The sequence below is a fragment of the Ambystoma mexicanum genome, chromosome 9 (assembly GCF_040938575.1).
Source record: "Ambystoma mexicanum isolate Mex_15411 chromosome 9, UKY_AmexF1_1, whole genome shotgun sequence".
NCBI classification, from domain to species: domain Eukaryota; kingdom Metazoa; phylum Chordata; class Amphibia; order Caudata; family Ambystomatidae; genus Ambystoma; species Ambystoma mexicanum.
The window spans coordinates 1,008,617,917-1,008,645,901 of record NC_090931.1 but is presented as its reverse complement, the minus strand read 5'-3'; the positions used below and the strand labels follow the sequence as shown (position 1 = coordinate 1,008,645,901).

The 27,985-nt window shown below is 40.7% G+C and overlaps 1 protein-coding gene across 2 annotated transcripts in view; it reads right to left on the bottom strand.

Moving 5' to 3' along the window:
• Positions 1-27,985, bottom strand: part of STK39 (serine/threonine kinase 39) — a 2,038,823-nt gene that overhangs the window by 616,870 nt on the left and 1,393,968 nt on the right. For both annotated transcript variants that reach the window (XM_069616263.1, XM_069616262.1), the window contains one exon: positions 19,463-19,525. In XM_069616263.1, coding sequence (XP_069472364.1) covers positions 19,463-19,525 — 63 coding nt within the window. The remainder of the gene's footprint in view (positions 1-19,462; positions 19,526-27,985) is intronic.

Sequence of the window (27,985 nt, the reverse complement as noted above, 5' to 3'; positions counted from 1 at the left end):
AGATCATTTCCCTTATTTATAATGTCCCATAGGTTCCTGCTGTTTTCTGCACACACTGCTGCTAGCATTTTTGCAGCGTCGCATTGGGCCTGGTTGTCTCGTGTAGCTCTTAACCAGTTTTAATATTTTTGTTTACATTTTCTGATATTCTCCTGTTTGTTCACGCTTTCAGATATATAAAGTGATCTTAATTCTGCTGTATACTTTTTCCTTTTTATCACCAAGATCTCGTTGTAGGCGTGTTTCCTTTCTCTATTCACGTTCTTATTCCCACTTTTTTTATTTCAAATTCCTTTAGGAGCCACCTGTACTCTCCCTCATTCAGATTTACCAACAACTCATTTTCGTACTTCCTTACGCTTTTCGGTAAATCTTTCTCCTCAATTCGTAGCCTATTCTGGCCACCAGTGACTTCCACTAGGCCCATCGCCTTCCTCTTTGGCAGTTCTATGGGTATTTCTGTTTCGATTTTAAGGAGATCATGGTCACTTGTTTTTTTCTTTTCTATTTTAAATAGACTAACTCACTGTAACAGTTTATCCAACACCAAACAATAGTCAAGGCAGGCACGGCTTTTGCCTCTGGGCCAGGTATCTGCACCTTGTAGTTCTCCATTCATTTGTCCATTCAACATCTTCATATCCCTGATTTCCATTTTACTAATCCATCAAAGCGGTTTTCCTCTTAATTCTGATCTGGGGATCGGAATTCCTTGGTTCAAGAGTAGTTTGATATTTAAATCACCACAGATCATGATTACTTGATTTTTTTTCGTCAGCATTGCATTATCCTGTTCACTCATTATTTCTTTTAGAAAGGGGTCAGTTTGTACCATATATTCACTCCAATACGTATTTATTAAGAGCAATTGTAGTGTTCCCCCTTCCCACTGTTTAATATTTCCAGGATTTGAACGAAGGGATTGGGTATATGGTGCTCGAAAAACATTTAAACCTACGTCAATTATGACCAAGGTTAAGATTCAAGCGTAGGGACGTCTCTTTGCCCCTTTCCTTGCCGGATTAATGTAGACTTCATAGTTTTCACATAAGGGCTTGTTCCTTACCCATGTTTCATGGAGGCAGAGAATTTCATATTGGCATAGGGCCTTATCCTCCCCCGAGTATAGATGGTTAAATCTGCACCTATTCCAGGAGGCACAGGTAAGTCTCCTCACCTTACCGATGTTCTCATTCTAGTAATTCTTGTTTAGCGCAAGAGCGCACGCCATCCAGGCCCAATCTTGTATTGATTATTTAGACTGGGCTTTTGCTCTACGCAGTTTAACCTGTTTCCTTGAATTATCTACGGTAAATCATAACGTCTTTTTTTAAACCATCGGACTCTTGTTGCTCCACCTTATCCACCTTCTCTGTTACTCTTTTGGACTCGTTTTGATGATCATTCCTAGATATGTTCCTCCTTTCCTGTTCAGGCTTCTCTTCTAGGTTTCTTCGTCGCAATATATCCACCCTAACCTTTTTAAAGGTTGCATTCGATCGTTCACCTGTATACTCACTTGGTTGATTAGGTGAGTTCTTAGTCATTGGGGTAATAGCACTGGATATCTATTTTTCCCTTCCATTATTATATTCTGTTATTTCATAACCCAAACAAGATAATTCCGATCTTACTTTATGGAGGGCTTCTTTTGTTGTGTAAGAGGCCAAGTGCAAAATTCCTGGATCTGTTCGTCTCTCACTCACAAATTCCACTATACAAATATCATCTGACGATATGGATCTTGCTTTCGGTATCTGTCATAAGAGATTCATTTTTTTTTCTCTATCTAAGATAGTTTTCCTAGATTCTTTCGCTATTTTTTCCAATTGTAACTTATAAAAATCTGCTTCTTTCCTCCGCTGGTTCTCCTTTACCCATTTCTTAGTTGCACTTTGGTAAGGCCTTTCCTTAGGTTTGTGGCTATCCCCTTTACCATTCCTCTGATCATTTGTCTTTGTTTTTCCAACTTGAGTCTTTCCATCCATGATGTCCCTTCTTTTCTCTTCCAGGGTTCTAAATTGATCTGTACACCCTTTCTGTTGGTCTTCTACTTTCACCCTCAGTACCTTTTTATTGTTCTCACTTTGATTATGGGTGTTATTTTCTATCATTCCCTTCAGTTTTGAAGCATCTGATTTAGGAATTACTGGCAGCTCTCTCACCTTTTTTTCAATTTCTTCCTATTCCGTAGCACTGAGGTTTTACCACTCATCATCCTGGTTATTTTCAATAATTTCTATTAAATCACTCAGGCAGGCTTCGGACTCAACGTCTTCCTGATCATCATTGGCATGGGGTTCACTTGATGTTAATGTGTCATTTAGCACCTGCGAGTCATCAGGGTCCAATGAAATAATAATTTCCCTTCTTGCTTCTTTGCACACTGGGTCAGATCTAATTTAGGTGGCGTTCTTATATTCCTTAGAAATTAGCTTGATCCGTTTAATTTCCTTTTTGGAGCCATGTTCATGTTTTTAGATTTAGTTTTAATTCACTGCCATTGTTTAATTTATGATTGGGTTTGTTGTTTTAGCCTCAGTAATACAATTATTGCTGTTTTTTTGTTGCCTTTTTGTTGTTATTGTGGATCCCTGCCCTTTGAAAGATTACACAGCTGTATTTTGCAGGTTCTGTCCTATTTTGCAAATTTCTCTGGCTTCCCTCCTTTCCATTGAGGGTTGTCATCACTCATTCCACCGAGTGGTCGCCAACCGCTCCATCTTTTTCACTCGCATGGTCAAGTTGCACACACCGGGTGCAGTTTACTACAGCAACTTTGTAAGGGGAAGCTTGGAGTTGTTGCTTTGCTTCAGCTGTTTTGTGACACTGTCTCATCCATCTGCAATCTTCTAAGACTGCCTCCATCAGCTGTGATTTATCATTTGTTTCTCTCCTGGGCATGTCGCTTATGCGACTTTGCCATACAGATGATTTTTCAGCTTCCTTATCCAATCTCTGTTGTATTTTATGTGTGAAACATTCACATTTTCGTATCTGGGAGGTAGCCTTGGCATTTCCTACCAGAAGATCCTGTAATGAACTGACAGCTATAGTTAATGCGGACATCACCATATCTTGTAAACGGGCCATGTCCTTTGCTCTAAGCCCATATGTTTTTGGGCTTTCCTGTTCCACTTCCGCACCAGTATTGTCCCTTAGTTTCCCGTTGTCATCGGGATTATATTGCATCTTGTCAAGTGTTCTCTTCCAGTCTGACCATTTTCTGGTACTTGCCTTTCTTGAATTGGTCGAGCACAGGTGCATTTCAAAGGCCTTTTTCCCAAAGAGTTTACATCTCCTTTTTGCAATCTTAGGGCGGTTTCATTGTCAAGGGCTGCTATTTTTTCATTTATAAAAGACAGACTTTTCTGCTTTTCCCGTGCAATTTTCCCTGTTAGAGTGGTAATATCTTGTATTAGTTTTTCTGCGAGAGCAGAATTTGAGTGGCTATCTAAGCCATTCTTTATGTTTGAGTCATTCATATTTTTACATCCAAAAATGGGGTGAAGAAATTCTTCCACCCTTAAGCCATCAGGTGATGGATTTAACCTCCTGGATTGGTCAACACTGGATCCTTCCTTAAGGGGCGAGTCCTTTCCCAATCTACTTTGTGTCCCCCATGACTGCGGTAGGGGAGACAGTTTATTTTTCCCAGAATCATTTGAGCTATTCCTTAACCAAGTTTGCTCCCTCAAGGCAACCCAGTCATCTAGTTCTTCCTGAATTTGGCTGTCAGGTATTTCTACGGTCAATTCCAGGTGTCTACCCTCGAGCAACACTATCACTTAATTTTGCTTGCACGGGTCACCGGCCATGATCTCGGGGGTTGGTTGTGCATTAGCAATCTCCCGTTCACCCGCTAGTTTCACATGCCCCATTTCACCTCCCTTTTTCCCTACTTCATAGATTTTGGTTTGAGGGCTAGAGAGGAAAACAGGCACCCCCAATGTGTCAATATCCATTATTGGGGCTTGATAAACCCTTGAGGAAGGGGTGGTTTTCATTAAGGCTTCGCCGTTCCCCACCAGATCGATTGCGGGAGCGGTATCACTCCTTTCAGTTGACCCATTTCGATTTGGACTTTTGGGGCATCTTGTTGAGTCAATTGGTCACGATTTCGAAACCTTGAATTTAACCCTTAAGTCAGCTTGCACTGAAGTCTGTAAGGAAGTCTGTAAGAGAGTCTGGCTGTTAAGCCATTTGCGATCCATTACACAGTTTATTTCACCCATTCCCACCCCTTTCTTACTTCCATTAGCTGGTTCAGATGTATTTTCATCATAGTTTTTGCATGCTGAATCAGCCACACTCATTTGAAGGGGGTCAGGGGTAAGAGGACATCTTGTGTTGGTTTTACGCGTTGAGTCCCAGACTCTGACGATACTGAGGACAGTAAAACAGATGCCGGCAGAGACGTTAAACGCTGCCTCACCGGCAATCTTGTTCTGGTACCCACTGATGTTTCTGGTATTCCAGGTGGTATCATCTCGATCGGTGGGCGCTTCATCGATGGGCTGCTCCTCATGGCAAGGTCACCTCTGCCACCAGCGACCACCGGAGAACACAGGGTAATACCACTTGCCACCACTTTCGCGGCCGCTTTTGCGGTATGTAGTGGCTTTATGGGTGAACTCCCAGCTTGCAGCAGGTAGTAAGCACCGCCTCCAGGCACGCTTAAAGGAGCAGCAACAGGCAGAGAAACTTTCAGGTACCGGGTAACACTACTTGCCACCAGTTTCGCAGCCGCTTTCGCGGTATGTAATGGCTTTATGGGTGAACTCCCAGCTTGCAGCAGGTAGTAAGAACCGCCTCCAGGAAGGCTTAAAGGAGCAGCAACAGGCAGAGAATCTTCCAGGTATCAGGTAACACCACTTGCCACCACTTTCACTGCCGTTTTCATGGTATGTAGTGGCTTTATGGGTGAACTCCCAGCTTGCAGCAAATATTAAGCACTGGCCTCCAGGCAGGCTTAAAGGAGCAGCAACAGTCAGAGAAACTTCCAGGTACCGGGTAACACCACTTGCCACCACTTTTACAGCCGCTTTCGCAGTATGTAGTGGCGTTATGGGTGAACTCCCAGCTTGCAGCAGGTAGTAAGCACTGGCCTCCAGGGAGGCTTAAAGGAGCAGCAACAGGCAGGGAAACTTCCAGGTACCGAGTAACACCACTTGCCAATATGTTTGCAGCAGACATGGTTAAAGAATTCATTTAAACGTGACGGTTTTACAATCCTAAACCAGTTTGCAACCAATATAAATAGGGGCAGGCCATCGGGGGGCCTAGTGGTTACTGTACAAAACACCTTGGCAAAGTCCATAAAACAAAAGACTGGGTATCCTGCCAGCCAGGATTTGTTTCTCTAATCAGTCTATATGTAAATCCATCATATTGATTAATGTATACTGGAACCCTGCTCATTCTAATTTGGATGGATTTCCTGAGGATTTGTCAAACATATTGTTGACTACAAGTACCGCTTTTCTGGATGACAATGTTCTTCTGGCAGGTGATCTGAACTCCTGTTGTGTTGGGGGGAATTTAGATAGGGTCAATGCTGGTGCATTGCTTTTGAATGGTCACAAATGGTGTAACTTCTTATAGGAATGTAATCTTTGTATTGCAAATGGTTGTATCCCCGGAGATATTCCGCCTGCCAAAACATGGAGAAGTGGTATATGGTCACCCACTATTGACTACATAATAATGTCCGAACCCCGCTTGTTTGGAGTTGCGGGCTGTTGATATTGGTACAAGTGACAATATTCCTTTATCAGTGACCTTTGTCCATCACAAAATGTGTGCCTCTGATTTAAAATTCACTCAAATACCTTTGGTAAATCAGGGTGGTTAGAGACTGCTCGCATTTAGTAGAAGAGAAGCCAACCCGAACGGCAGACTGGAAAAAAGATGTATGGGCTCCAGGGTCCTTTAAGAATTCTACGAACCTAAATTGTCAGTGAACCTCCTTTGGGGCATTGATAGGCCAGTTATTAAGCATGGCCTTACAAGGAAAGTTAATTCCCACGGCTAGGATTTAGAGACAGTGGAGCATAAAATATCTCTGCGCACTAACATCAGGAGGCTGGTAAAGGAGGGTCTAGACCAATGGGTATTCCAGCGAGAAAAGAGATCACTCCAAAACAAATATAGAAATTGGTTGAGGAGTAAAGAATTCGAGAGAAGCCAATCTGATGGCCTGTTTATGTTGAAAGCAGCGGCAGAGGGCAACTATCGTAATTCCTGGGGTATCTTAAATCGGCAACCACAATTCCAGGTTACAGTCCAATCAAATTGTATCCTGTCCTGGAATCAGTCTGGACAGAATATTTTACAGGAATGTTTGAGGAAATAAATCCTTGTGGTTGTGTACCCCTGGATTGAAGTGGGAACTTGAATTTTAAGAAAGTGAGATTGAAGGCATTATACGTACTTTGTTGAAATAGAGGGCAGCAGGACCAAATGGACTCACAAATGATATGTTGTTATGTGCAGTGGGAACTTGGTCTTCTATCCTTCTGAATTTGTTTAACAACATAATAAAAACAGGTTAATGCCCTGAGTCATGGCACTTGTCAATAATAATCCCTATATATAAGAAAGGAGACCATGGGAACCCAGCTAACTATCGCCAAATAGCTTTAATGGGTAAAGAGAGCAAAATATCTGCTCAAATATTATTTATAGAAATTAGTGAATTGGGCGGAACGGGCACATATAATTTTGAAGTTCCAGACGGGCCTCCACAAGGGATTGTCCACTACATTAAACAACCTGGCTATTAACATTCTAAACACTAAGCAAGACAAATATTTTCACCTTTATGAGGCTTGGATACACTTGTCTAGTGATTTGACATCATACATCGAGGGAAATTATGGTGCAAATTAAAAAGAATGGGGTATCCCCGATGGGCTCTGGTCTATCATAATTCACATTCATAATAAAACCAAGAAACAGGGAAGATTAAACTTAAAAGGTGAATTGTCCTCACCGATCCCAATGGCCAAAGGCTTAAGACAGGGATGTATTGTTGCACCCTGTCTTTTTAATCTTGCTTTGGCTGATCTGTGGAAAAAATTGGCATCACATACAATGGCTTCACCCAGAATTGGTGATCTTAAGGTGACTTGTTTGGCTTATGCGGATGATGTGGTCCTGTTAGACCGTACTCCGATAGGTCGACAGCGCCTGATTGTGGCCTTTGAAACACCTGTCTGAACGATATAGTCATCAATCCAACTAAAACCTTTGTGAAGACCTATAACAACTCAAACAAGAAAAGAACAGGTTGCGTCAGGTGGAAGATGGCTGACTTGACCTTTGCTGTAGTAAAGGAAATAAAATACTTGGGTTTCATGATAAGATCGCCTGACAAATGAAATAATTCCTGCACACCGATTGTCGATTCACCATCCTAACCTTAATCAAGTTCTATAAGGGTAAGGTAATACCCATTTTAATGTACAGAATTGAGATTGAAAAATGGGCTCTGAAGATCAATTGAGTTCGGATAGAGGGTCTGATCTGGAAACAGGTATTTAATTTACCACAGTCGCTTTCCATGACTAGGCTAAGAAGGTACGAGGTAGGTCTGCAATCACTGAAATTTCATGCAGAATGGAGAAGGATCATGTTGTATAGATCTATCATGACCCCGGTCAAGAATTCCCTCTACGAGGATATAGGCAGTCTAATGTTAAGAAATACCAATGTTTGCTTGAGTGAATTAAAACATGATGTATTAGGTATAACTATGAAATGCCATACCTCTGAAATAGAACTGAGAGATAACCCATTAATACTAACAAAAATATGGGTGAAATAGATTGTATAGAAACAAGGCTGTCATTCATAAGCATGAAATGTTTTGAGAGTTTTGCAGTAAATGATAAACCCTTGGGTTATCTGTTGCCATACCTGAGAAGGTTCCAAAAATCGAGATGGAGGGCCTAAGGTTCCATCTAAACTAATACACCACATGACCTCTTCTGAACACAACGCAAGGAATAAGGACCCATTGAAGGATAGTGTTTGCAACCTTTGTGATTCTGCGGCACTACAGAATGTAAAACACCTCCTAATATCATGTCTAGGGTTGAACGAGCAAAGGACTGTACACTTTTCACGTTTAGTTCATAATGTTGACTGGCTATACTTAGATGAATTTTGGTGGCGATGTCAGCTGGGAAGGAAACTTTTTTATCAATGGAAGTTCTTAGATTTTGAAAAAAGAAATGAGTTATTAATCAAACCCAAGTGCGAAGTTACTATTAGCGGGCTAGTTTGGGACTCTATGGGCCTCATTACGAGGTGGGCGGTGAGGGATTACCGGCACCAGTAAGGGCACCGGTGCCGGTAATTCCTTACCGCCCTACTACGAGTTCCCTTTACGGGTCCTTCCTTAACGCCTGATTTTACCATCTCAATATATTATATGGGCACCATTTAGGAATCCAATAATGAAACATTTCCATTTCTTCTCCCTGTTTCTTCTCTCATCTTGCCTGCAGTGTAATTACTTGTATGTGACACATTTTGATTGTGTGCATCCTTGTTTTGAATCTTGAACTGATGTTTTGACTAATGGTTTGTATTGAACTTGGATCACACTTTATTGAACACTATACAACCCTTATACACTCACAACATTCACGTGCACAATATATGTTTGGAATATTATATTCAGATCCTGCTCAATATTGATATGTTGTTTTTCATACATATCTCATTTGATGGTTTTAATATATCATTGAATTCAAATAAGTGTACCTAAGTCTTCTCAAAGACAGAGAAGGCTGAAACATGTGTCAGCCATTTTTTCAAAGGTGTTTGGATAGAAATAAACCAACTAACTTGGAATATATCAATTTCAGGAAACTTGTCAATAGTATTATTGAGGCTGAATAATTAATCTTTATCTTATCTATTGAACACATGTGAACACAATTTCTTATCAGAGACAATTATTTTAAATTCTCTGTTTCTAAAGCCTACAATATACAATGCTTTTCTGAATATTGTGTTTTGTATGTTTAGCGTTACTTGATATTTCAGTGTAAAGCTATTCTGAGTTTGCCTTATTTAATGAGGAACATATTTAATTAGACAATAGTTCACAGAGGAGAGAGGTCAGCAGTGTTTGATGCATTGATGGACTTTTCAGGACTTTTCAAAGGGAAGATTGACTTGGTTCAAAGGTAGACAGGGACAACGTCATACTCCCTTTAGTGGGTGATGTACATATTGTTGTGATCTCTGGTGTTGAATCTGCTGCCTCTTCAAGTGTCCTATGCTCCAGGTCTGAAGAATCTGAGAGCAGATGGTCTGAGTAGGATTTCCACCACCTCTCTAAACTACTCCCTGACGCTCACAGTCTTCAACATGATTTGCAAGAAAACTGGTTGCCGAATGTGGACATGTTTTATATCGATCATGGGTGCAATGTTGTCCTCCCAATTTGTTTGTGTTGGCCAAGGGTCTTCCTTGTTTTGGTCAAAGGTGCTCAAATATTTGGCCTGGCTTTGGACTCTTTTCTTTGCCTTGTTCCAGTTTTTCCTCCTACCCAGTGTTCATCTTCACATGAAAAGGGTTGGCTCAGTTGTGATCCAGACTGCTCTACTTTGGTCTCATAAATCTTTGTTTCACTTCTCCAACTATTATTAGGACCACCAATATGCTGTGGTGACTTCTGTATTTTTACTTGTGCTATCCTTACCCCGCTACCCGTTTTGTTCTTTTATAGTTCCTTGACTACTGCATGTCCGTTCACCTCTACCTGTGGAAATTCTGCCATTGCCCGAGAGGAACTATACATATTAGGCTTGTTTTTCAATGCTAATCGAGGATCAGTTTGTTTAGACAGCTATACCATTATTAGCAGATGGAATTGGGGACTTGCTAAATAATGTTCCTACATCAAGCAAAACAATCATTGCAGAGATACACCCTTTTGCTTGGCCATGAATTTTACATGTTGGCCAATCTGTTCTGCTTTGAATAAGGTGTTTGTAACAATTTCCATACACCTGATTGACACTGACCAATTTGTATTGTCCTTATTGACTGTCATTATGTCGTGTATTAAAATAGGTATGTTTATCCAACAATTTATTGGTGTTTTGGGAATGTTCTTTGCATGATACAAAAAAATAGGATTGTCAAACTTACATTTGAATGTGACTGTGTAGTTCTTTTGGATGTATGCCCATATAATAAATGTTGATCCATCAATTCAGCAGATGTTTTGGATAGTTTTGGAAAGGTTTGACCATGTTTGTTTAGAAATGCTGTGGATTTCATGGCTTAGTCCTCAATAGAAAACAAGAGGTATAGCTGGATGATAATCCCCAAAGGGTCACAAAATGATTTGTGGGACACATACGCAACAGTTCTAATTCCTGCAGATTTAAAAATGACCTTTTTGGGTTGAATAAAAGCCTCTTGAACCTCACAAAAGCACCACCATCTTTCCTTTCTCTCCCACCACTTTTCAGTGTCTGCCTGAACGCCCCACAAAACCAGAATGTATTTGTGTTGTATTTCCACTGCATGAGCACTGCTAAGTTTAACATACCAAATGCTCTGGTCTGGTTGGCGCTGGAAGGAGAGTAGAACATGTTATTGGGCCAGGAACAGCAGTTGCAAAGGGGTTTACCCATGTATTGGTTATCTATGCAAGTTATAGAATGTAATGTCAAAACAATCTTAAGGTAAAGGCAGAAGAATTCATGGCTTTAAACTTGCTTCATCGAGCAATAATCATTTTACAAATGGTGCATGAGAAAGCTTAGTTCCAAGAGACAAGACAGAAACAATGACCTTTCTGTACTTAATATGAAAAAAGAATGTGGCGCAAGAACTAATTCTGATTGGTACATGGATTGCAGATCTAGAGAAACACATTTCTTCCATTCTGCACCTATTCCCAGGAACACTCCCAATTGCAGTGATTCGTGTAGGTGGCAGATATCATTCCATTTCTATCTCTTGAAGTGAGTGAATCATTTAGAGAGCTGGCAACTTATATTTTCATAGCCATTTAGTTGGGTTCACTGACAGTGATACACCAAAGCAAGGATATTCTCACCATAGAGCTTGCCCAGGTAGACCGGTTTGATCTGGTTTTTATTCATTTTTATAATGCACCTAAGGGGATGGATAGATTGGCACCACTGCCAATGTGCAAACCACAATAAACTCATCTAGTAAATCATCATTGTGGTGCAGTACTACTAATGGCAGGCGATTCTAATATCAAAGTTGGAAGAGGTAGCGGACAGGGAATATAAGACCTAGATAAAGACAAAGCATGTGGGATACCTCCCCTGGCATCTTCAATGCCCTATAGTTGCCCCAAAGATACCATGTTTAATGTGTTCCTTATAGAACAAGGGCTAGGGGTGATAAACCAGAGAGTAGAATCAAATTTGCCAGCACCTGAAACATTCAGAGGCGACCAAGTTAGCACTATAATTGATTACTTTATAAATACTATTCAGCATTGGGAAATGGTAAAATACATGCATATGCTTATTAGGAATGTAGGTGAACATAATTCCCTAAAATTAGTTTTCTTAAGAGAATATAAAGATGGTCCCCGGCCAAAATGCTCAGAAGGTACACAGACGTCCAATAGACGTAGTATTTTATGGGACAGGCTTGACCTTTCAACATTTGTGAGAATTATATTAAGGGAGTCCTTCCTCTTATATCCGTTCTCCTTATATGGGAGTGCCTAAAATAAGGACATGCCCAAAATTGCATAATTAGTGTATTTGAAGAGATGGTCAATCAATCCCCATTCATTCATGGAAGAAGGGATTGTTAATAGGCGTAAACGTGGGTCATGGTTGGCACAACAAGGAATGCAAGGAGGTAAAGAAACAGCTTTGGGAAGTGTTTAAGTCGCTCCCTAGAAATACCAAACTGATCATCAGAAAAAAGGCAGGGATACAAAAGATTATGATATGATATATGATATGCCAAAAAGGAAGCAGGAATTAGCCCACGAGGCTTGGGGTGATCTTTTGAAGATGGAGAGGAATAATTTCAAGGGCTTATGCATGATGGTGACTAATGCCATTAACCGTAATGGGAAATACAGTATCGAAACAAATGTGCAAGCTGTGGTCTGAGAGTCACGCTTTGCTAATATATTCTCCAAAGATGACTATGTTGACGGGTCTGTGACTGCTGGACCTAGAGACTCAAGATACTCCTCACTGATGAGGCCCAGTGAGGCCAAAGCACGTCTGGGGATGCTTGTCTCATGCAGAAGTGATGTGACCAAGCAGTTCTGGCTGGACTGGCCCTTTTGGGGTCAGACAAAGCCTGATTTGCATATGGTCCTTCCCCTTTTGTAATTGTACAGCAGGCGAAGAACAATGGCCTGGAAGGTTGCCCAGAGCAATGCCAGCGGTTAGGAATAATTTTAAACTTTCCAGTCATCACTTCTTTTGTTTTGCTATAGTCACTCCGAATAGGATGGGTATGCCCAGATGTGTATCCCGTGATTGCTGGGCCTAGAGTCCCGAGATACTCCTCAAAGATGAGGCCCAACAAGGCCAAAATATGTCTGGGAGATGCTTGTGGTCTCGTGTGGAAGGGATGTGTCCAAGCAGTTCAGTCTGGACTGCTCCTTTTGCTGTGGGACCAAGCCTGATTTGCATATGGTCTTTTCCCTTTTGTAATGGCTTAGCAGGCGAAAAATGCTTGTCTGGGGAGTTACCAAGAGCAATGGCAGAGGTTAAATTGAATTCTAAACCTTCCAGCTATCACTTCTTTCGTTTTGCTCTGTGTAAGTTATGTACAAATGGCATACAACTCATTTTGGAGCAGTCTACCCCTGACATCCCAAGGTTGGGGAAGAGAAGATTGCATTATTTACATACGTGGGTGACGTTGTCCTCATCGCATGGACACCCATAGCTCTAAAAAAAAGTACTTGATGACTATGTGAGGTTCATGTTAACCTACCTCTCATCTGCCTGTTAGCTAATATGTTTCCCTCGCCTCTAACCTGCCTCTGTCCCTCGCTTCCTCTGCCTCCACTCTAGCACTTCACCCATCATGGTCACATCCCAAGCACAGCTGGCCATACTGCCTACCTGCACTTAAAAATGTCCAATATTCATTGTCCTTAATCTACGCATGTCTTCTTATGTATTGTCCCCATTGACTGTTCCATTTAGTCCCCTCCACAACCTAGTCAGATTGTCCCTCAAACTCACCCCATGGCGAGAATCTCACCACTTCCCGTCAAATCTGATTTCTTATCTATTGTACTTTCTTTTGTGATCAAAAGAAACTTTGTTCCTCCTGTATATGAATAAATAAATAAATAAAATAAACATAGTAAATGTAAAATAATCATCAGTTGTGGTGATTGGGAACGATAGACATCACTCTTATGTTCCCTAGATAAAGTAAAATCATCTTGTGGCTGAGGTAAGTCCCACATAGACAAGAAACCGATACAAATGCTCCATGTCACAGCTGGCATATTTTGTTTTGCTAAATTCATAAGAACACACACACTGCTGTTAATGACCAAGGTGTATAATGCAAAATCTCATGCAATAGAGATATATGGGCCTGAGATCTAGGGAACCGATTCAGCAAAAAACTTTCAAATGATAGAAAACACATTTTGCAGAATGTTGCTATGACTCCCACAGGGTGCCCAAATATTGGTGATAACATCTTATCTAGGATGAAGGTACATTGAGGATCAATGATGTATGACTCTGACTCTGTTCTGGGTTCTGACATGAGTCAACTCAACCCACTACCCTATCAATAGACCCTAGTATTAGGCATTAAGTCGCACATTGGGGCAAATAAAATGTGGTGGATTGTCCATGTCAAAGCATAATTTGAGCCAATACATGCTTCACATTGGCTTTGAACGGGTGAACTGATAGACAAAGCCAGTAAAGGGAAGGTGAAGCCACTTCTACTCAATTTGGTACATGAAGGCAGAGAAATGTGGAACTTGAGAAACCTGCTAATAAGGCACATTCTAGAATGTAATCTCCAAAGAGATTGGAACCTTACCTGACATGGTGCCTACAAGTTGAACAACACAATACTCTGGTCCAAATAACATTTAAACTTAGCAAATTAAATCTGTTGTTTGTAGTTGGAAAGTGTGGGGGATGGAGAGTGGCTTCTAACCCCTTTGCCCAATTGAGCTTGAATCTCTCGGCCACTTTCTCTTCTTTCACCTGCACATAAAACAATCCGGAAAAAAAAAACATGATACCTGTGTTGAAAGACGGTTCTCCCATTTCAGGCCTCCCCTGTGTTACTGTCTCTTGAAGCAAGATCAGACTACATGGGCATTGGATGAGTACACTAAAAGTTAACTAAGTATCAGAAAAGGCTGTATGAAGGATCTCTGTAGACCCTAACAAAAATGCTCCCAATACATAGGCGGCTTAGCTATATATTCTTATATTATTACTGGATAGTTATGTACCTGATTTTATGACTATATTTGATATAATGGTGATGTTTTGAATTTTATGGCAGAATGAGATTGTCTTATGTAATGCACTGTTGTCTCACCACAGGATTTTATTATGGAGAAGGGAAGTATATACTATCTATTATGTATTTATATTTTGATGTATTGTATTGTGTATGCTTATGATTGTTGTAAATACAACCAAATAAAGTTGACTTGGCTAGTGTTAATCATACAAGTGTCTACAGGTGGCCCTGTGGAGAGGGAGGAGAATATTATTTGGGGAGACTCTTTTGGGAGACTCATGCTCACATGATTGTTGTGGTAGAAAGTAGCAGAGATTCAGAGAGGTGAGATACAGTTGTTTGTCCATCTCTTGAAGTGAGATAAGGAGACACATACCACCCGGTGCACTTTGGAGGAGGAACATAGACTGCCTGGGGACAGCTTGTGCAAAACTCATGTTCAAGGGATTTTTGAGGGTTGCAGTGATCGGGGGTGGGGGGGACGCCACTCGGTTTCACCTCTTGAACTGAGTGAATGAGACACGTGCCATCAGTGACGCTTGGGAAAAGGAGCAGATATTATCGATGGGAGATTGACCAAGCTTCATGTTCATGTAGTTATGTAGGAAGGGGGTGTTACTATGCAAGGTGTGAATGGCACTCAAACAAGGAAAGGGGGATAATTATTTGCTGTGTGCACCTGGTTTGCTGAATCAATGTATCATTACTCTAACATTCCACCCCTTCACTCCTCCCCCCGTCTCAAGTCACTCTGGAATAAAAGCACCAGTGCAAGTACATGGGCAGGTACTGCACCATAGTAAGCATCCACGGAGCCAGGCAGAGGAGGTTGCACTTTAAGTGCTCACTTTACTAGTTTTCAGAAGTCATAGAGGTATATATTTCGTCTACAACATATAGGGCCTGATTCATGGAGCATTTTCCTATGGGATTGTGCCATTATAAAACACTTCCATGAATCAGGCACAGAGTGTAGTTGACGATCAGAGGGTGACTGAAAGGTCCATGCCCATATCTCAACTACCACGAAGGAATCAGTGAAACAACCACACCTAAAGAACATGACACAACATAAAACAACACTTCTGCATTCTCAAAATGTAAGCACATTTAATATGAATCACAAATCAATACAGCAAACACACGAGGGGACAGCAAAACAAACATACATGGGGAAACTAGGAAATGGTAAACAACATTTTTGGATGATTTGTTTTTTGGGGGAATGAAAACGACATCATTTGTAGTCATTTAAAGTTATTTTAGGGTAAACAAAAGGTAAAAGGGGGACCAAAGGAAAGGAACAATTTGTTTATGTATTTTTTGTATCGGGGAAAATAACAAAATAATGAGCAGCAACTTAACACTCAAAGCAGTCCAAAAACACAGAAGAATCACCAAAACTCTAAAAACATCATCAAACTATGCAACATACACCAAAAATCAAACCTATCAAAATTTGTTAAGACATGCTTCAAACATCCTCCAATTGTGAGCCTATGCTTTGTCACTCTTCATCTCTGAGCTTAGCAAATGATGTGAACTGGGCATTGTACATAGCCTTGAACTTGCTTTAGCTGATTGAATGCTCTATACGACTCGACCAGGGCCGTCATTTCACCAAAATGGCAGGGGTAGCAGAAGTGACATCACATGACCCTTGACCTCTGGTGACATCACAGGAAGTGATATAATTTGACTGCTCCCCGAAGTGATATCATGGGAAGCGATTGAACACAACCTTTCACCCCTTGACAAAAAAGGAAGTGACATCACATAGCATTGTACACTACAAAAAACATGGATATATACAAGATATTACCAAATAACTGTGAATGCAAGCAGATGTCAAATGCCACATGATAATGATGTGTTATTATACAACACTTACACTTAAGCACTTTATATAGAAAAAATATACTTACACCCAACCAAATAACTCATTTATTGACCTCAGAGGGATGAAAGGATGATTTGAGGTTTCTAAGAATAGACTAAATCAGTGACTCACCCCCTGAAGTGTGCATGAAATAAACCTTTAATGAGTCTAGCAATTATTAAAATATAGAATTCCAGAAAGACAAATGATGTGTTATTCCCATTATTTCTTCTTTTTTTTTTTTTATTGTTTAATCAACATGAGATTTTTACAACATTACAGTCAGGAATCAGCTGCTTCATGATTGCTTCAGCGATCACATGTTATTGTTACTTGATTATTGCAGTGTCACTTTCGATAAGTCTTTGTTTCTATTAAAGCAGATTGTTCACAATGTGCTCTAAAATCTTCGGTATGGTGATTTGCCAGCTGGTTCTGTCGCCATCTATGAGCCTTTTCCACCAAGTCTCTTCCTGTGGTGGTATGTCAGCTCCAACTACGCTTGATGGATATCGTAGTCTTATCACTCGTGTCCCTGAGCATACCATCAATAGATGACGAATAGTTTCTTGCGTCTGGGGCGATGCGTCTTGGCAGAAGCGGCAGTTTGATGTTTGCGTACGCCCTCTAATGTGTAGGATTTCATTGGTTTCTAGTAAGTTTAGTCGTGCTCTTAGTATCAGGTTTCGGGCCAGCCTGTTAGGACATTTCTTGATGTAGTTTTGCAGTTCGTTTAACTTTTTTGTATTGTGAAGTAGGTGTGACGTCAATTTATTTTTGGCCGTTGTTTCTGTCATCTTTGCCCAGTCTAGATCTTTGATTTTGCGCAGAACTCTGCACGGATTTTGTATAAGCTCTTCTTCTTCTTATCTAGGGTCACTGCTCAAAGTGTTAGACTTGTGGAACCCCAGTTCATTTTATTTAAGAAGCCTGAACAAGAAAGCCAGCCACCCCAGAAGCAAAGAGCCACATGGCGGTGGCCAGAAAACAGGAGCTTGCATTTTTAAAAAAAAGACACTTTTATTTTTTACCTTTTTTTTTAGGGGTAGCAAGGGCGACCCCTGGCGACCACTAAATGATGTCCCTAGATTCGACTTGAGATTCAAATTGTGACCTGGGATTTGACTTGAGATTTCAAATTCAACGTGGATTCAACCTTTTATTTAAAAAATAAAAGTGGTACGTTGGTGAGATAGGTGGAATGCCCTCAACAAAAAGATTAGAGGATACTGCAAATGACATTTAAGGAAGCTTTAAGTACCTTCCCTAAGGCCTAGTAATAGGCTTTATCTTTGTTTCTTGCTTGGGGAGCCTTAACAGAATTAGTCTTAATTTGTACTTTGATTATGAAAAGCGCAATCTGTGTGGTACTTTAGAAACACGTGCGTGTGAAAGATTACAAGGGAAGTCAATGAACATATTTTGAGCATTATGAACTCAGGCTAAAATACTGTGCGAATTTCAACTGTAGAATAGCCGTGAAGAGCAAGGAGAAACTCAGCAAATATATGTAAACGCAACAGAAAGAGAACAAGTGGCCCCAACATTTAGATCCACTGGGATTTCATAAGTATGAATGTTGTGGATTTTGGTTTTAAGGAAGTATTCCTCATTTTCTGGCATTTTGTTCCAGTAAATGGATCCAGCCCCTTCTCATAAAGAATACACATTGGGAAACCTGAACTATGGTAGTGATTGTCAAACAAGTGAAATGCCGAGCGTATAAGCTTCAGACACACAACGAGCGGCAGTGATCAGTGGAGATGGACATTTACTCTAAATTGAATTTGAAAAGTAAATAAAAAAGGCTTTCTTTCCCTTCCGTGCAATGCTGCAACGTAAAATACAAGAAACTTTGAAGTAATAACATCAAAATAAGATTTCTACCCTGTCATATAATGTCAGCATTTGTGAAATACTGAGCACAGCAACTGACGAGTAGTCACGTATCAGAAGAAACAACCAAAACAACCTGTACTAGAACAAATGCAATTTCCCCTCACCATTTAGTTGAAATAGAATTTCTCATGCACCATTTCAAGTGTCGCATATCATGTACACTTTCATGAGCTTTGACACCTTAAACTTCAGATTTTCAAGCAAAAATGACTTGACAGGGAAATGGATATAGTCAAGGAATAAGAAAAGCAAAAATGAAGTCAAAATCAAACGATTCACAAGTGCTCTAGGTCTGTACCTCTATGTTTTCCTTCACTGCGTATGCTTGAACGGGGTCACTGACCTCAGCGTGTGGTGAAACTATTTACAGGATGCATGCATATCAAGCAACATGTGTACATGCAGCTTGCTGGGTTTTTAGCCCAGGCAGGTATGGTGACAGCCCGCAACAGAGAATGGCATTGCAAACCATTTTGCTTTATAATCCTGTTGATAACACATGTTCCAATAAAACAGGTTTATTAAATAGACATTCTGGCAATCGTGACTTCGAATGAGTGGATGTTCGCCAGATGCAAACAGCATTGTTATCGTGCAACATGCAAACCTATTTAGTTAAGAATTTTTCAAAAATATAATACATTGAGATGGGGAAACATATGCCATTATCATTGTACAGGGTTAAAGTGTAAACCTTTTTTTTTAATTTTTTTGTATTCACATTTCCATTTTTTTTTTTACATGTACACCATAATGTGTAGCTACAATACGAAATTCCAGCTAGACGTGTCGAGGTCCATATTACTGTATTATTATTATCATTATTATTGTTGCCATTATTATCATTTAGGAGTATTCTATTTGTAAGTATTACTATGCGTATTATTATTATTATTATTATTAGTATTATTATTATTATTATAATAATAATAATAATAATAATAATAATAATAATAATAATAATAATAGCAATGAGGTGCATCCCCAGATCCGCCCATGTGGAAGCATTGTAACAATAGCTTCTATTATTACCCAAACTGAGTCTGCCATGTATTTGAACTCCTCCATAGCCACTAGTCTAAATAAACAACAACATATCTATTGTTCATGAAACATAGATTTGCCAAAATCACTCACTTGACATCAGGACATTTCTTATAGTGTTTGGTTATAACATATTATGCTTACCTGTGAATCTTGAACACTGAGATGTTGTATCTGCGCAGGAACATCACTTGCATTAATGGAAGACTGGGAAAAATATAATAGGTTGTATCAAATGTAAATTAACAATGTAAGCCTACGGCATTTATTAACATGTGTTCATATTTTATATTATTTGCTGTTTTCCGATTGCTAATTACACACACACACACACACACACACTTCCCAAATCACAATATGCATACAGATTTTTTTTAAAAATGGATCATAGAAAAATGTCAAAGATATCTGCTAACCGAAATATCCAACTGTTGTATTGAAAGCATTGTTGTTGTATGTGCCCTCAGCCTAACTCATTGTCAAGCCACTGATCACCAAATAGACATGTATTGACAGCTATCACGTTGTGCCCTTCTCCATGTGACATCAAAAAACTACCAAAACTTGAAACCTGTGCCAGACATTAGAGCTATCATGATTCTGGCTGTAATGCATCAGGCCATTTCAGAAGGCTATCCTCTTTCTAAATAAAATGCTCCTCTAACACGTTAAGTTGCAAAGCCAATGCTTCCCATATCTATGCCAATGCAGACAGATCACTGTTCGGCCATTCCCTCTAGTGCTAAAGTAAGCCCTTTGGAAGTGTTTTGAAACTATCAGAATTTGAAATGCATGTTCATTAGCAGACCTAAGTTGTGATTTCTGTCTCTACCAATAATTAGGCTAATGTTTTCTTGACCAGGAATAAGAATATAGGTAGGCATGGTAGTATAATTGCTCTTTTATAATGCGCTTAATACCAGAGATTGGTTTCTAAGCGCCGGATCGCGAGTCAAACCTGTGTTGTGTCACGTTGACTTGCTCCAAGAAAAACACGTTGCCCCTGAGCTATCCCTCACCAGTAGCATCAGGAACACACATACATTCGTCATTTATGGGGCATTTTGCCAACTGAATTGTAAAATAGACTTTTTCTAACCCAACAAAAGCACTGTATCAGGACATTCGATGGAAAACCAATATCCACATGTTAAAGTACAAAGCTTTTTTTTTAATAAATCCAATATTTGTACAGAAAAATTGGTGGATCTTAACAACAAAGAAGATGCATACTCATCTACCAACTCAAAACATATGTAACATTTATAATATGTTAATATTTTAAACTCACAAAACTGATCAGACCATTTATTTGAAATATGTTTTAATGAATTTTGGTGACAAATCCTAATATTGTTGGAATTTAACGAAACATATTGATATATTTGAGCAGGCCTATCAAGACTGTTCTTTTCCGTTATCGATGCTAGGAGTTATGAAGTTTTGTTCAATAAATGTGGAGGTTAATTTTCATATCGCTTATGCATGCCAACTTCAATCAATATACATTGTAATTAAGAACATTTCTTTAACGCATGCACCTAAAGAAATGTAAGATGTCAGGGGACTTTCTGAATGAAAAGATGGTCTTTACTGGTGTTGTCTAGACACCATGCTACCCTCCTAGTTTAGGTATGTTGAAAGGTGTGGCCCTATAAAACGAAAAAATAAACAGTTTTCATAAAATTAAAAAGAGTACAAAAATATTGTAAACGTACACATTATCTCCCCAATAAAACATCCAAAGTAGGCCTACCAAACACACATGAGAACAGAACTTGAACACATGTTTGGTAGGTCCTTTGGAGAACACACACCAGGCCCCGACCTGGAAATAGTTTGCAGTCAAACCAAGCTGTTAGCCATCTGCATTGTTTTGTATTAACAGAGGATTCTTTCCTAAATAGTATGTTGACAGTACCTAGAAGAACTTTGAACTTAATCTTAGCACCATAACTATGTCAAATGGGGGGTGTTTTATGAGGCCGCTTTCACAGTGCAGTGATCCTTTACCAGGTTAGATTATGAAATATACTGGAAGTGAAGGCATACAGATTTGACATGAAGGATGTCTTCTGTAATTCTGTGGTGCACCCTGGATGTGTCTAAAAAGGATAAGAGATATATGCTGTAAAATGATTAAAACTCACTGTGGGACAACCCCCATACTATTAATCCCCCTTATAAGGTAAGGGTAACAGATCAGATGTTCACTTAGACCATTGCTGATATGTTGGCTAATTGTGGGGGCTAGACCTCTGTCCTAGATTTATTTAGTTTATAAACGTGTTTGAGGTTGTGAACTACACCTAATACAAACTGGAGCCTTTGCAGTTTAACCTTTCTGTGTCACACTTTGAATAGTAACAGCCCCCCCCCCCTCGCAGAATGTATGATTCTTGAGTATCTAACACACCAGGAAATTACATATATTGTGAAATGGGAGGGAGGTCATCATACACTTTTTTATATAGATGCCCCCATCATGCACATCTGAGAAAAGACTGGCCTAGGCCCCTAAACCATGTATTTGGTGTCCTACCTCCCCTGTTTACAGATGTTTGATTGCACATTTCTTTAGGACTTTTGTAATAATGATTCTCAAATGGCAAGTCATTTATTTTGTTTTATACATTGTGATTGTTTTCTTGTGCTTCGTTACTAACGTAATGTCTTTCTGAATTTCTACCATGAGCATTAATAAGTTGGCCCTATTGTGTTTTGATGATCTTCATGTGTGTAACAGTTTCATGGGTTTTGCATGAAAAATAAACTATTTGTTGTTGTCCAATACTGGGTGAGGTTTACATATCTGTAGATCCTATTAGAACTCTACAAATCATGTCAGCCATAAACATGGTTAAATGCTGTCCTAAGTACAGTGTCCTAACAACAAATCTGCAAAATAAATTAAAGAATAGTAATATTCCTTTTCCAAAAGCAGATACATATTTTAAGTCAGTGCTAAATTATGGAGCTGTCACTTTTTAAACAAGAGCAAGTCACATCCACTTAAGGTTGTGTCAGATTCACCTACCAGAGACTGTAGTGTAAACATTCAATTCAACACCAGCCAAAGGAAAGAAACATGACTTGTTGTGCAGAAAAGATTTGACCACCACACCGTGAATGGAATTGTATGTTTAAAGAAATGAAATGTCAATATTTTGATAACAAAGAGAACATGTACGTATAGTCGTAGTAGGCCTGGTTATTTTCTCATATGGACAAAAGCAACCTTACTTCACATCACATCATGGAACTAGACTAGGGTTTGACCTGTCTCCAATATCAATAATCCTTTCCCTGTAGCCATTAAAGTGTGAGAAAGATAAACTACTTTGAATCAATAGCGCTAAATAGTAACCTTTTGTTTGGCAGTACAAGAAGGAGTATAAAGGACAGCCTCACCATGTTCATAAGACTTTTGGTGGAAGTTGGATGATTCTAGTGGAATTCTGTGTTTTTTTCTTCTTGGGAACGTAGAATATTTGAGTGCTTGTCATGTGTCATTATTTGCTGCTCTTCTCTGCTTGTTTCTTTATCGTGCCCACTTTTACAACCTATATTTATCCTTATTTTCCTGCATACAATTCCTGTGTTTTACCCACCTTTCTTGTTATGGCTGTGCGAGTCTTGCGTGAATGCATTTATCAGTAAATTGTCTTAGTAATAAAAGAATTGAAATCACAAAGTGGGACAGGGCATTGTAGGTAGGTGGGAGAGGTGGAGTAGGACAAATGTCCCTTCTGTAAGAAGGAATGTTCAATGAGTTGGAGGAGTATGGCGAGGTTCATGTGCTTGTTGGGGCAGACCATGCTGCCCCAGCCACAATAGTTCTTTCCTGAGGCTGGCTGTCACTGAGGGATGGCTCGGGAAGAGGCGAGGGTGCATGGCTGAAATAAGCGGGTTGCTAAAGGAAGAGAAAGTGGTGGAGGAAGAAGAAGAAGAGGAGAAAGGACAATCTGAGGTGCTATTGGTGGCATGGAGTCTGTGTGACACAGTTAGTAGAAGGAGCTGGAGAGATGTCTTCGGACTGGGAGACCAAAGATAATAACATGTAAATGCAGCTGTTCGTGGTACCTTCAGATACACAATAAGTGATATTTTACCGCCGTGATGTACAATATCACTGATACAACATTGGAGTTGGATCTGAATGAGTGGCAACTCAGCAGGGGGATGGTACAGAAGATGAGGGGAGACGAGGTAGAGTGCAGGCGGTATTCACTCAGGAGACCAAACAACAAAATATGAAGGAAAAAGAGAGGGGTGCTTAGCAGATGGGTCAGAGGGAGGAAGAGCCTGACACCTCTTCACATGTGCTTAACATTGCAAGGGGCATAGCAGGCACAGGAACCACTTGTCAAGTTTCCAATGAGACAGTGGGCTTCCCCAACTACGTCCATTGCCACCTTATCAGGACTCTGTGAGTACCTCAAATTGCCCAGGTCGAAGACTGTGGAGGTAAGGAATACACTGTGAAAAAACAATAAATCAATCAATCAATCAAAAAAAAAATGAGCTCATTATCCTCAAGGATTTCATGAGCATTACTGGTTACTAATAATCAATATGATTAGCAATTCAATCTATGTACAACAACAATAATGTTAATGTTCTTTCTCTAGCAACTTACATTTCCAGTTCCCCTAAATATCTACAAACTGGAATAACATTACATTTAATTGTCTATCACTTTCTTCCTACACATTCATGCATGCTATATTTGCCACAGCGAGCGCAAGTGCTACATTGTTAGTGCCTCTACTTGCCTAATGGCGGTCAAAGTCTTACAAATATTCAATTAATTAAATCTGAGTTTCAAGTAATATCTTCTCAGGTTAATATACAAAGGGCAAGTGAGTATAAAGTAAATCTCTGTTTTACTCTGATCTAAACAAATGGGGCAATGATCAGTGGAGGTCATGCCCCATTGAAAAGTGTGTATGTCTAAAGGCAAAATGCCACATTTTAGCTTGACAAATAACATGCATGCCAAATTATGTTTAATCAAATCAAGATATTGTTCATACCCAATCTTCATTTTACAAACCCAATTGTTTCTAAGAATGGGAGAGTGAGTACTTTTATCACAAATCTGTTCCAGCTCTTTAAAGTGGAATTCTGAAATTCACGTCAATCATGTTTTGATGTGTCCAACAAGTACCATAACCCATATAGATAGTTAACTCCGTCACATGCTTCACCCAAGTTGAGCTGCTGCCCCCTTTTTGTTGAATGACATAATTCAATGCCTCTCTACGTTTTCCAAGTGAGGATGCACTCCAAATATGCACCGAATATATTAATGGTTTAAGTAAAGCTTCACAGCTAAGATAACGTAATCTTAACTCATTAGGGAGTGGAATCGTTGGGATGATTCATGGGATGCTCAAAATATTTTTTATGAATGTGCTCTCTGTGAAGTCCAATTTTTCTAGTATTAGAGTGACCCCATAGCTCTGATCCATACAGCACAGCCTGGCAGGCTTGTAGTTTATACATATTAATGGTTGGGCACATTGGGCTTCCTTTCATCTTTCCAAGGGCTTCCTTTCATCTATCTTCCTCTCTACCTGTGGTGTTCCCCAGGGGTCTAACCTCTTGCCCTGGCTTTTCAACCAATACCTGGCAACTCTCGCCCACTGCATTGCCACTTTCTGCTCAAATTTCCAGTGCTACGCTGACGACACTCAACTCATTTTCAGGCTGCCCTCTGCCATCTCCTCTCCCTCTCTCATCTCTGATTGCCTAACTGCCATTCAAGATTGGTGTGCCACCAATGATCTTTGTCAGAATGCCAGCAAGACGGAGATCCTCCTCATCAGCACACCTTCACCATCCTTTCCCCTCACTCTCTGGCCGGCCTCCCTTGGCCCTCCTCCTACCCCACCTGCGAGGCTAAGAACCTCAGGGTCATCTCTGACTCCACCCTTTCCTTCTCCGCCCACATCTCTGAGGTCTCTAAAGAGTCAAATTTCCGACTGCACCTCCTCAGAGGTACTCTGCCTTTCCTCTCCTTCCCCCAGAAGCTCATGGTATCCCAAGCTCTGGTTCTCTCTAGCTTGGACTATTGTAACAGCCTCTTTCTAAATCTACCTGCCTCTACTCTCCGCCCTCTGCAACTAATCCAGAACAGGACTGCAAGCCCTCGGATCGTATCTCTCCAGTTCTGACATCTCTCCATTGGCTCCCAGTGGATGCAAGGAATAAATTCAAAACCCTCTGCATTGTCCACAAAGCTTTCTGGGGCCTTGGTCCAAAATACCTTCAGCTATCCCTCCGCAAATACCTCCCCTCTCGAGCTCTTCGCTCATCTACCTCCAACTCCCTCAGGGTCAGTCGCTTTTCAAAGAAATGAGCTAGGGGTAGATCGCTGTCTTTGGCTGGGGCCTCCCTCTGGAACAGCCTCCCTGCCACTTTTAAACTTGAGGAGAACCATCTCCGGTTCCGGAAGCACCTCAAGACCTTCCTCTTTTCTTCTGCCTTCGCTCCCCCTCTCCCCAGCTGATCTGTTCTCTCTTGGCACTGTGCACCTGGCCACCCTCTGTCCTCCGGGCCCAGGTACCTGCTCACCTGCCACCCTCCCACACTGCCTCCGGGCCACTCCTTGCACTGGGGTCTGTATCTGTACCCATACAGCCCTCCCTTTTTCTTCCTGCACTTATCACACATACCCTGTCTGCTGCCTTAAACCTAGCACTTGCAAATTGCTGGCTGCACTACCACTGTTTGTTGCCTTTATTATTTATTTATTGTTATTTATCTGTTTCTCCTCTGCTTCACACTTTCCAGTTCTCCCCCCTTCCATGAACTTTTCCCCTCCCTCTCTCCCCTCCTATGCACTTGCGCATTCTCAATGTCACTGGGCCTAGTAAGATTGCTTTTTTGTTTCTCCCATGTTCCCCTTCCGTGCCTTGTCACGCTCTGAAACACTTGTGTACGAGCGCAATAGAAAGAAAATATCAATATCAATATCAATTGCACCATTCCCATGCTCTGTTGCAAATCTAGCAATGGCTCTGCTATACCTGCTAAGGGTGAAATTAGATTTGTCAAGGTTCTGAACCCAACTTCCTGTACCAATGAACATTATGCTCAAACAATCAAATGTCCTCACTTGTTCAATGGGGAAACCTTCAATTACCAGGTTTAGCTTCAGTTATTTTTTTTCTTATTACATACCATAGATTTTGTTTTGGAATAATTAATTCATCATCGTTTTTACAAAATCTGGTAAATGATGTCAACTTTTCTGTAAACTCAGATAAAGCCATTGATATCAATACTGCATCATGATATGATATGATATGATAAGGCATTTGTAACGCGCCTATACACAAGTGTTTCAAGGCGCGACGAGGCGGGGGGGGGAACAAGGGGAGACAGACAACGATCTTACTAGGCCAGGTGTCATTCAGATCGCGCAAGGGTAGAGGGGAAGGGAAAAGTGCATGGGGGAAAGGGAGAGGGGAAAGTGTAGTACAGGGTTATTAGCATACAGCATACAGGATAAATAACAAGGGCCAGCTGGTGGCAAGTGCGAGGTAAGTGCAGACAAATGCTGGGAAGGGGGGCTGTATGGATACAGACACAGTCCCGTAGTGCAGGGGTTGCCGTGGAGGCAGTGCAGGGGAGAGTGGCTGGGCCGAGAACGGTGAATGGCCCAGTTGCAGATTCAGTGCAGTTTCAGTAGTATTAGCAGGGGAGAGGGGGAGAGAAAGTGGAGGCAAAGAGGAAGGTTTTGAGGTGCTTCCGGAACCGGAGGTGGTTCTCCTCAAGTTTCAGGGAGGCAGGAAGGCTGTTCCAGAGGGAGGCCACTGCATTGGAAAGAGATCTGCCCCCAACTCGTTGTTTGGAGAAGCGGCTGACCCTGAGGGAGTTGGAAACGGATGAGCGAAGAGCTCGAGAAGGAAGATATTTAGGAAGAGAGAGTTGAAGGTATTTTGGCCCAAGGCCCCAGACGGCCTTGTGGACAATGCAGAGGGTTTTGAACTTGATCCTCGCAGTCACTGGGAGCCAGTGTAGTGATTTCAGTCCTGGAGAGATACGGTCCCTGGGCTTGAGGCCAAGGACAAGTCTTGCAGTCCTGTTCTGGATGAGTTGCAAAGGGCGGAGAGTAGAGGCGGGCAAAGGAAGGATACCTCTGAGGAGGTGTAGCTGGTAGTGTGAACATCTGCAAACATCAATACTGGGTATTTATCTTTTCCTAACATGGGGGCATCCTTTGCGGAAGAGAATACAGCTTCTGTGGCACTGTTGATATAGAGATTGAAAACTGTCAGAACCAGGACCAAGCCATGGCACACTCCCTTTTCTACTCTAAATGGGACTGTTGTTTTGCCCACCATACCCCATTTTACAGAGGCTTCATTATGTGAATAAAGAAACATAAATGCATTATACAATGAACATTAAATCCCCAAGACAATCAAACTCTCAAATGGTTCGCACCTTGGGATTTCATCAAAAGCCCTTTGTAAGTCAATAATGATGGTATATAAGTATTTGTCTCTTAATATAACATGTATGGACTAGTAGGTTAAGCCTGAAGGCCTAATCTGTAGGGCTCACTCCAGGTGACTGCTCAGCTTATTCTCCTCAATCCATGCGTGGACATGTTCTAATAGTGCCCTGACCTGCTCTTTCCCAGCAGGGTTGAAC